This window comes from Balaenoptera ricei, chromosome 10, assembly GCF_028023285.1.
Source record: "Balaenoptera ricei isolate mBalRic1 chromosome 10, mBalRic1.hap2, whole genome shotgun sequence".
NCBI lineage: Eukaryota > Metazoa > Chordata > Mammalia > Artiodactyla > Balaenopteridae > Balaenoptera > Balaenoptera ricei.
The window spans coordinates 91,767,873-91,778,600 of record NC_082648.1 but is presented as its reverse complement, the minus strand read 5'-3'; the positions used below and the strand labels follow the sequence as shown (position 1 = coordinate 91,778,600).

General features: G+C 42.3%; 1 protein-coding gene across 4 annotated transcripts in view; it reads left to right on the top strand.

The window, feature by feature from the left end:
- The first annotated feature begins 1,164 nt into the window (after nt 1–1,164).
- The window catches only part of PRDM4 (PR/SET domain 4), a 45,439-nt gene continuing 35,875 nt past the window's right edge, over nt 1,165–10,728 (top strand). For 2 of the 4 annotated variants that reach the window (XM_059936837.1, XM_059936834.1), the window contains exons 1-4: nt 1,226–1,802; nt 4,968–5,101; nt 8,133–8,318; nt 9,722–10,516. In XM_059936837.1, the coding sequence (XP_059792820.1) occupies nt 1,792–1,802; nt 4,968–5,101; nt 8,133–8,318; nt 9,722–10,516 (1,126 nt within the window). In that variant the 5' untranslated portion in view covers nt 1,226–1,791. The other 2 variants (XM_059936836.1, XM_059936835.1) reach the window with 2 other exon arrangements.

Here is a 10,728-nt window from a genome sequence, read left to right as displayed (position 1 = left end):
ATCTGACCTGATTTTTACATACACTTCTGAAATTAATAAAATTGTTCAAAAAGAATAGGCATGGAAAACCAGAATGAAATTATTTAGCCTTTGTAAGACATCATCGTTCCCTAGGCCCCAGGTTTGATGTGACATTTTAGGCAATATTGTTTCTCACTTAGTTGTGATATGATGACTTTCTTGATTTAGGTTTCTATTGATATCTGTTGTCAACAAGAGAGCAAAACCAAAGTGACCTGCCAGTGTTCAGTGAATAGTTCCCTCAACTTGGAATGTTCTTTCTCCTTCTGAGAAGTAAAGGAAGGGAGACATGTGAGTTGACACCACTCCAGGCTCTCGTCCAAAACATTGTATGTGCCTCTTTCACATGAGACTGAACTTTCAAAACTCACCGGTCCCTACTACACTGCAAGCTGTTGAAAGTCAAGACTTGCGTGTTATTTTGTATCCTATGTTTGAGATGTAATTCAGTAAGTGTCTTCTGAATGAAAGGAGGAATTCCTGGGTCTCTGCTGTTCTGCTGGTGAATGGAAGCTACTAGGTAGTGTGTGTTGTAGTTTCAATGTCCAGTCCTCATGAACTTGGACCACTTTCCTTTAAAGCCATCTCAGTATCCCTAGGGCTTAGCACGGTGCCTGACATGCAGTAGGGGACGAACGGCAAAGAGAGAAGGGGAAGGAAATTTGTACAAAATCCCAAACTCCACCCTTTATGACTTCAAGCAAGGAAGCTGAGCAACCTTCAGATGTAACGTATGACGACAAATATTCGGGATATTCAACTCCTTCTGGGCAACACCGCCAACACCTCTGGGTTAAGTCCCTTATTTCAAATCTTGTGGGCTTGCGTGGACCCACGCTTTCCTACTAGGAGAATGCCAGGAAGACCGAAATCCTAAGTCTGGTGGATTTATAAGACTCAGAACTCACTCCCTGCGCGCACGTCAGCCCTGGTTACTTAGCAACGGGATCGATCGCTCGGCGCTCGACTCGACCCGGCCGGACTGAGACAAGGTGTTCCGGGCCGAGCCTCTCACGGCCCGCCCACTCCGGCCCGGGTCCCCGCGCCGCGCAAGCGCGGAACGGGGTGGGTTGGGGGAGGGGGAGTAGGTGCGCGGTCGCCGCTTGCGGGCCGCGGCGGGGAGGGGCGCACGCACAAGGGGCGGGGCGGCGGGCGCCGAGAGTGGTTGAGGAGCCGGAAACGCGCCTTGGAGGGTGCGGCCCTGAGGACACTGCGGGTTGGGCCGGGCCGGGCGGGAAACATTAGGCGAGCGGCCCCCGGGGTGGAGGTTCGTGCTGGCGGGGAGGGCCCCGAGGCGAGCTTTGCCCGGATGAGGAACAAAGCGGTGGGGCAGGCGTGCGCGCCCCCCGCGCGGCCGGGGCGGGGCGAGGGCGGCCTGCGGGCCCCATGCCGGCGAGCGGGCGACTTGGCCCCCCTTGGGAGGCAGTGTCAGCAGGCCCGGGCTCTCTGGCGGCGAGGGGACGGGGGCTGCATCCTTCCCGTGTTTTGGTGACCGCCCTTGTCCTCCCCCTCAGGTTAGGTAGCCCCCCTCCCGAAGCTTCTGGAGGAAAGGCCCCGGGTGTCCCCCGGCATGCCTTATCTCGCGGCGGGGTGCGCGGCCGCCGGCCCTCGGGAGAAGTTGGGCTGCCCCGGGCGGCCCCGGGGACGAATGGCCGCGTTTGTGCAGCGGTTGTAAGCAAGATGCGGTAGCACGTGACCCTGGAACGCAAACCCTGATGCCGGTTCTCCGCCACCCGTGTGCGCTTTTCTCTGACACTTGGCTCCCAGCAGATGCATCACAGGTGAGTAGCTTGGTGGGCTCAGCGTTGGTGACATCTTTGGAAAACATTTGGCAAATACGACTTAAGAGTGCCTTTGTTTTTGGTGCCATTGGTCAGGTTACAGGTGCGATTGGCAAGTGGGTTTGTCCCAAAGGGAACAAATCATCCAGAAACCAGTATTGGGTTGAATATACTCTCATTAAACTTGATTTACTCCAAAAGTGAGTAGTTGTTCCGAATAGCCATTAAGTCGATTGTTGGCTCGTTGGACATCTTTATCCTTGCCTTTGAGTTATTTGCGCGTTTAAGAATATTTTTATCTGGATTTCGAAGTGTGTTTCTAGTTCATCACCATGTTTCACCTTGAATTTTGGTGGTTACCGTCTGGCTTGGCTGGTAATGTAGAGAAATTAAGTTATTAATTCTGCAGGCTTCATGTTAATGTTGAAAGTACTTCGTGGTACCATGCCACTACAGCACAGAAGTGTGCCAGAGAAATAGTTACGTTTGGCCATTCTTTATGAGCCCTTTCATAGGCTGTATGTTGAGGATAAGGAAGATAAAAAAAAATTCATTCAAATTACTGAAACTGTCCATTGCATTTGCAAAGTGGCTGCATTTCAGTTAGCTTCTTATATGTCATTTTAAGGAAAAGTCGTAAGATCAACAAATGGTTCATACATAGGTCACATAAACTAGAGAAGGTGAAGGATATGATTCTACAATGAATGCATAGGGAAGAAGAGCGAGCTTAGTTAGTATCTTGATTCTGGCCCTTCCCCCAAGATTGCTTCGTGGCATCCCATATGAGAAAAGGAGCTAGAATAGAATTGCACTTTGGAATGAGGGAGTCTTTTGAGGCTCATACTGTAAATTCCCTTCATCTGCTTTCTCTCTGTGGGATACTAGTTACCTTTGGTTTATGGCTGCTGAGATCATCACATTTTAGTGACTCACAACAAAGCAGAAATCTGCTGAGCCTCTCACATTAAACTCCGGTTTGAACTGGTTTGAGAAGGCCTAAGAGTCAACCTAGAAACACCGTTTTGATTTTTATCTTGAGATTAGGTGCACAGATTAATACTCAGAAATTTTCAGCATGGAATTTGAAGCTACAGACTTTTAATTGTACTTAAAAAAGTTATCGTAACCAGTTTTTTGTAGGTCATTACTGCTCCAGTGGTTGTCAAGTTTTAGTTAATGTTTGTAGCTATAAAAAGTCACAGGAAAAGTCTGTTTTAAACCACCCCAAACCCAGAAACCTTCAAAATTGTTAGCTATCGTTTCTTTACTTTAGGCTATAAGGATTTTTGCATTCTTTTATCGCATGATTACTGTTATTAATGTGCTGTCTTTCATAAGGTGTACCTCATTTGCCATGTGTTGCTAGTTGTCTTTCTAGTAAAGATGAGTTTGCATTGCTTCATCCAAATCAAATACATATTTCAGAGTGCCTACTCTATATAGGGTATCGCCCTCAGCTTTGTACACTTTATTAACGTCTGGGAGCCTAGTTTTATGAGATACCTAGCCCGGGGTAAGGTTGAAGCTTATGGATAGAGAATAATTCAGGAATAGGTCTATGTGGGACTTTAAACGTACTCCACAATATAAATACACAGATCATAAGTGTTGGAACTGTAAAAGGCAAAAAGTTTTTTTATTGTAATTGTCTTTTTCTAGTCATAGTTAAGAGTTCAGATTTCTTAAATTAGGCAGACCTGGACTTAAATGCCAGTTCTGTGACTTACTAGTTTCTTAAATTAGGCAGACCTGGATTTAAATCCCGACTCTGCCACTTACTAGTTAATGTAATTTTGGGTTAAGTTTCTTAGCCTGAGTCTCAATTTCGTCATCTCTAAAATGGGATTAAGAATAATACCTACATCACAGTAGTTATAAGGATTAGGTGAGGTAATTACATGTTATCACGTAGCCCAGTGCCTAACACCTAAAGTAAGGGAGTAATAAGTGTTAGTTATTATTATTTTCATGTTGATTGGTAGCTGACATTGCCATTTTTCAGATTAAAAACCTATTAAGTTTTGCCTTCACTGCTAAGGAGTGTGTAGACCGATTTGATTCCCCTTCCTGTTCTTCACCCCTCCCATGTACATAGGTGCACACACACGAACTTGCATCACTGTGATAACTCAGTATAAGCATTGGAGGTCACTGGTGACCTCCTTTGGATAGCCTGTTGGCTGGCCTCTTGAAGTTGTTTATAATATGGCAGTCTCTAAATTCTGACAGGGGAACTAATACTTACTGATAACAATCTATAGTAGTGTCTTATTCAAATCAGTATACTCTTATTCTAATGACTTTGTTAATGGCACTACAAGATGGATTTTATGGAAAAAGCAATTCTCAGATTCTTCAGCCAAAAATGGTCTCTAGATAAAAAAGGTTTGGTGTATTGAAAAACTTTTTGACAGTATTTTGCAGCATGATCTGTGTTCTTTCATTTCATTGCTGTGTGATTTGGGGCATATGACAAGCCCTCTTTGAGCCTAATTCCTTGGTTACCTTATTTTGAAGAATTGGTGAGCAAATATGAAGTAATTTTTTATAAAGTATCTAGCAAAGCTTACCTAATGAACCTTGATATGTGGAGGATATTACTAAAATTATTGATTAATTATTAGGATATCTATACAGAATTTTAAGAAAATGCTGATCCATGGAGAAGCTATGGTGCTTCTTTACACGATTGGTAATCTAATTCAGACCCAGTATCACTTTAACTCCTGGTAAAAGGAATTAGTAAAAATTCTTTGAGTAAGTTAAAGCAAACTGTCTATAAAACTCCTGGTTTGAAGTAATAAGCCAGTCGGAGAAACTAAATACTGTGAAGGAAAAAACTTAGGTGAATTTAAAAAAAAACAAACCCTCGTTGCCAGTGTGCTCTAAGGATTGCAAACTTTGCTTTAGATAGTGTGCTTAGGGTTTGGAGCAAGGCACACCTGAGTTAAATCCTGTTAATCCTGTTTCTGCTATATGACGGCTGAGTTAACATCTCTGAATCCCAATAACACTAGTTATCAGGGAGCTGTGAACATAAAAATGAAGTCATAGTTGGTTAAGTCCCATTTCCCCACCTCCATTGTTTCAGGTTCTTCTGTACCTTAAACAGAGTCAGTGAGGTAATTTTTTGCATAACTGGTTGTGTCTGCTCTTTCTTAGGATGAATGAAATGAACCTGAGCCCAGTGGGGATGGAGCAGCTGACTTCATCCTCTGTGAGCAATGCCTTGCCAGTCTCAGGGAGTCACCTGGGGTTGGCTGCCTCACCCACTCACAATGCCATCCCGGCCCCAGGTGAGTGGTAAGGGAGAGTGACTGAATTTCAGCACTTAATTGCATTATCAGTTCTAAATGGAGCCTATAGGGGGGTCAAAGCCCCTGTAAGAGTGGAAGGGAGAAGCCCAGCAGGTCTAAATTGGTGGTTCCACATGTGGCAGCAATTTTTCTAGAGTTCTGAAGTCCTAGTGAATAGAATAAGAGTAGCGGTTTTTTTCTGGTTGTTCTCTTCTTGGTTTAGTGGCCTTTTGTCTAGAGCTGTAGTTGATTTGGCATTTTATCTAGCGTTACCCATTCATCTGTTTTCCACCTTGGCATTCTGTCCCTGGGTTATTAGGAGAGAATCAAAGTTACTGTAATAACTATTCCTAGAACACATGGGAAATTCAGCTTTATTTTCTATGATACCTGAAACTGGCAACAACCGCAAACGCGCCAGACCTAGAATTATGGTCAAAGAGGAGGTTTCAGAGATGGAGCTCCTACATAGAACTCCCCCTGAGCCTCAATACTGGGACAGAATAATAGTATAGGAAAAGCTCATTTTTCCCCATCACTGTACTTTTAAAACCTTTTTATCTGGCTAGTTCAATTTTTTCTTTCTGTTGAAATGGAAACGAAACAAGTAAGCCATTGAGTCTTACAGTGGCAAGATAGTGATTCTTCGGTCTTTGACATTGTAATGTATTGGATTTTATCAAAGTAAGAGTTAATGTTTAAGAGTATTTTAAATCTATAAGTTGTTTAGTTCTCTATAGAGAATTACCTGCTTAATTACTAATATGCAGCCATTAAATAAGGTTTGTCTAAACTAGTGTCTCTTCACATTTCTTTTAGTGTCCACAAAAGAAAGTTTTAAAAAAATTTATTACTTCTTTTTTTTTTTTAAATTAATTAATTTATTTTTTATTTTTGGGTGTGTTGGATCTTCGTTTCTGTGCAAGGGCTTTCTCTAGTTGCAGCAAGCGGGGGCCACTCTTCATCGCGGTGCACGGGCCTCTCACTATCGCGGCCTCTCTTGTTGCGGAGCACAGGCTCCAGACACTCAGGCTCAGTAGTTGTGGCTCACGGGCCCAGTTGCTCCGCGGCATGTGGGATCTTCCCAGACCAGGGCTCGAACCCGTGTCCCCTGCATTGGCAGGCAGATTCTCAACCACTGCGCCACCAGGGAAGCCCCAGATATTTATTACTTCTTAACTCATTTGAGTATCTCTTAGGCATTCAATTTAGTGGACACTCTTATTGAGGAGGAAAAACCTATTAAAAAATACTGCCACTGGCAAAAATAATGCGAATCAGCACTGCCCAAGTTGGTGATTGTTCATTATGATACGTAGGCACAGGGTCACTTTAGCACTTGCAGATAGATATAGTCCAAGGTAAATATAAAGTGTAAATTTTTAAAAATCATGAAGTACAGCATATATACAAAAGATTATATGAAAATATGTATGTACAGTTTTACATTTAGCTTTACATTAATTTCCAAGTAGAAGTATTTTTTTTTAAATTAATTAATTAGTTTATTTTCTTGGCTGCATTGGGTCTTTGTTGCTGCGCCTAGGCCTTCTTCAGTTGCGGCGAGCAGGGGCTACTCTTTGTTGTGGTGCACGGGCTTCTCATTGCAGTGGCTTCTCTTATTGCAGAGCACGGGCTCTAGGCACAAGGGCTTCAGTACTTGTGCCACGTGGGCTCAGTAGTTGTGGCTTGCGGGCTCTAGAGCGCAGGCTCAGTAGTTGTGGCGCATGAGCTTTGTTGCTCCGTGGCATGTGGGATCTTCCCGGACTGGGATTCTAACCCGTGTCCCCTGTATTGGCAGGCGGATTCTTAACCACTGCATCACCAGGGAAGCCCAGAAGCATATCTTTTTTTAAGTGAAACGTTCTCACCATATAAAATGGAAAATATAATAAAGTGAAAAAATAAAGAACTCTGGGGACTTCCCTGGTGGCACAGTGGTTAAGAATCCGCCTGCCAGTGCAGGGGATATGGGTTTGAGCCCTGGTCCGGGAAGATCCCACGTGCTGTGGAGCAGCTAAGCCTGTGCTGCGCCACAACTACTGAGCCTGCACGCCACAACTGCTGAGCCTGCATTCTACAACTACTGAAGCCTGTGCTCCGCAACGAGAAGCCACCGCAATGAGAAGCCGCGCACCGCAACGAAGTGTGACCCCCGCTCGCCACAACTAGAGAAAGCCTTGCGTGCAGCAACGAAGACCCAAATAAATAAATAAATAAATGAATAAAATTCTAAAAAAAACAAACAAACAACTGTTCTATCACTACTCAGAGACCACTCTGAACTTTGATATATTTCTTTGAACTTTGGTATGTTTCTTCCCATTCTTTTTATCTCTAAATAATTTGTTTTCTTAAATTGTATTTAAACTAGGTTTTTAATTGTAATTAAATGTTTTGATACTTAAGAACAATAGACAACTGGATGATCAAGTTGGCATTTTAAAACTAACTCGACTAAATTTAGGACTTGTTTGTGGATGTCTGCACAACACTACCTATCTGGGGATGTAAAGGGCTGCTAGGTGAGATTTTTGCGCATTGCAAAAACCCTCCTAAGAGTTTAGCTAGTGATTACAGAATTTTAAAGTACTTACTTTTTTTTTTTTTGAATTAATTAATTAATTTATGGCTGTGTTGGGTCTTCATTGCTGCGAGTGGGCTTTCTCTAGTTGCGGAGAGCGGGGGCTACTCTCCGTTGCGGTGCGCGGGCTTCTCATTGCGGTGGCTTCTCTTGTTGCGGAGCACGGGCTCTAGGCGCACGGGCTCAGTAGTTGTGGCACGTGGGCTCTAGAGCGCTGGCTCAGTAGTTGTGGCGCACGGGCTCAGTAGTTGTGGCTCACGGGCTCTAGAGCGCTGGCTCAGTAGTTGTGGCGCACGGGCTTAGTTGCTCCCGTGGCATGTGGGATCGTCCCTGACCAGGGATCGAACCCATATCCCCTGCACTGGCAGGTGGGTTCTTAACCACTGCGCCACCAGGGAAGCCCTAAGATATTTACTTTTAATGGAGAAAAAACCATTTTTTTTGTAGGGCTGCCAGTGGCGATTCCAAACCTGGGTCCCTCCCTGAGCTCTCTGCCTTCTGCTTTGTCTCTCATGCTCCCAATGGGTATTGGGGATCGAGGGGTGATGTGTGGGTTACCTGAAAGAAACTACACCCTACCTCCACCACCTTACCCCCACCTTGAGAGCAGTTACTTCAGAACCATTCTACCTGGTAAGTGTTATAGTTATTCAGGAATTTAGAAGAAAGAATTCAGCCAACTCTTAACTTCAGTTCTTGAAGACTTGAATAACACTTTTTTCTGTTTGTCACTATTAGATATTAATCTATGTGGGAAAAAATTGTTCCTTTGGTAGGAACATTCATGTACAAGTTTTTGTATGAACGTATGTTTTACTTTTCCTCTTAGAACATATAGATAACATATTAACATAGCAATTTGACTAAGCTTAATTTCTTAATGACACATAAACAGTTTTTCTCGTCTCTGGCATCTCCTTGGTTCAGTTTTTATAATTCTGCAGTTGTAATTCCTATCAACCACATGTCCTGCTTACAGTGTCATTGCTTATTATAAATTAAAGTTTATTGAATTTTTATTCTAAAAGTATTATATACTCATTTCAAAAAATTTAGCAAATAAGGAGGAAGAGGAATCATTCATAGTCCCATCATCCATCTTTTTGGTGTACTTCTTTCCTGTCTTTTATTTTTATGTATAGGTTTTTACTGTTTTTCATAATTAAGACTATATAGTACTTTCTATACAACTGTGTACCCTTTTTTTACTTAATATTTTTCTCTATTTTTACATAGTTATTTTTCCCAACTGCTATGTGGTTTTCATAATTATCCTTTTTAATGACGCATTATATTCTACTGAGTGGATAGTCCATGGTTTATTATATCAATCTTTATTGTTGGACAGTTTTTTCCAGTTTTTTTAATTACCATACATGAATGTCTTTGTGTATAATATTTACAAAATGCATTTAGGGGAGATTACCATAAGTGGAATTTCTTGTGCAAGAGGGTATGAACATTTTTGAGGTTATTATTATAGATACTTTCCAAAGAGGATTTAGAAATTTAGGCTCCTAGTGGCAATGCAGCAAGTACCATTTCACCACATCCTCATAAGCACGAGTGTTCAAATATTTTTTTCTGTTTTAATAAAGCAGGTATAATTGTGACTTGTTTTGAATAGAGCCTAATGTTTTATGATAGTTTAATAAGTTAAAAATTATATTTAATTTTTATTTTTCACATGGAAAATCTGCTTTTAAATGATTATACCTTTTAACTCTTATAGAGCAGATTTCAGCATCTTAAGATTCAGGAACTCCAGCCATGTATATATTAAAGGCAGCATTTATAAGTGATTAATTTCTAGTGACTTCAAAGGAACATAGTTAATTTTTTATGATTTCTGAGTTTCACAGGAAAAACTGAATTGTGGTATATGTATGTTGCTATTTATAAAGTATATAGATATCAAACCAAAGAAATAGGTAGGAGATTATTTTCATTTAGTTACATTTGTAAGGAATTTGGAATTCTTTATATTTAACAATATACTGAAAAATTCCTGATATCTCATCTTTTCCTTTTCTCAGGCATTTTATCTTATTTAGCTGACAGACCACCTCCTCAGTATATCCACCCTAACTCTATAAATGTTGATGGTAATACAGCATTATCTATCACCAATAACCCTTCAGCGCTAGATCCCTATCAGTCCAATGGAAATGTTGGATTAGAACCAGGTATTGTTTCAATAGACTCTCGCTCTGTGAACACACATGGTGCCCAAAGTCTTCATCCCACTGATGGCCATGAGGTGGCCTTGGACACAACAATCACTATGGAGAACGTCTCTAGGGTCACCAGCCCAATCTCTACAGATGGAATGGCAGAAGAGCTTACCATGGATGGTGTTGCAGGCGAGCATACCCAAATCCCAAATGGCTCCAGAAGTCATGAACCTCTGTCTGTGGATTCTGTGAGCAACAGCCTTGCAGCAGAAACTGTAGGACATGGTGGTGTGATACCCATTCATGGGAATGGCCTGGAGCTCCCTGTGGTCATGGAGACAGACCACATTGCAAGTCGGGTCAACGGGATGTCTGACAGTGCCCTCAGTGACTCCATCCACACCGTGGCCATGAGCACCAACTCTGTAAGCGTGGCACTCTCTACCTCACACAACCTCGCCTCCCTAGAATCTGTTTCCCTCCATGAAGTTGGCCTAAGCCTAGAACCTGTGGCTGTCTCCTCCATCACCCAGGAGGTTGCTATGGGGACAGGTCATGTAGATGTGTCTTCAGACAGTCTTTCTTTTGTACCACCTTCACTGCAAATGGAAGACTCCAATTCAAACAAGGAAAATATGGCAACCTTGTTTACAATTTGTGAGTGTGCTTAGCCTTTTTCTTTTGGAGATGTTGATAGAAAGGGCCATCATCCTTAACAGGTTTAGTCACAAAGTCAGGTGTTAAGGGAGTATAGAAAATAACTAGACTTTGGAACTTTTATTTGCCTTTGTATTATCCTTTGTATTAATGTGGTGCCTTTTCCTCAGGTAAGCCAAACAGTATATAGACATTTTGTTGGTTCTTATAGC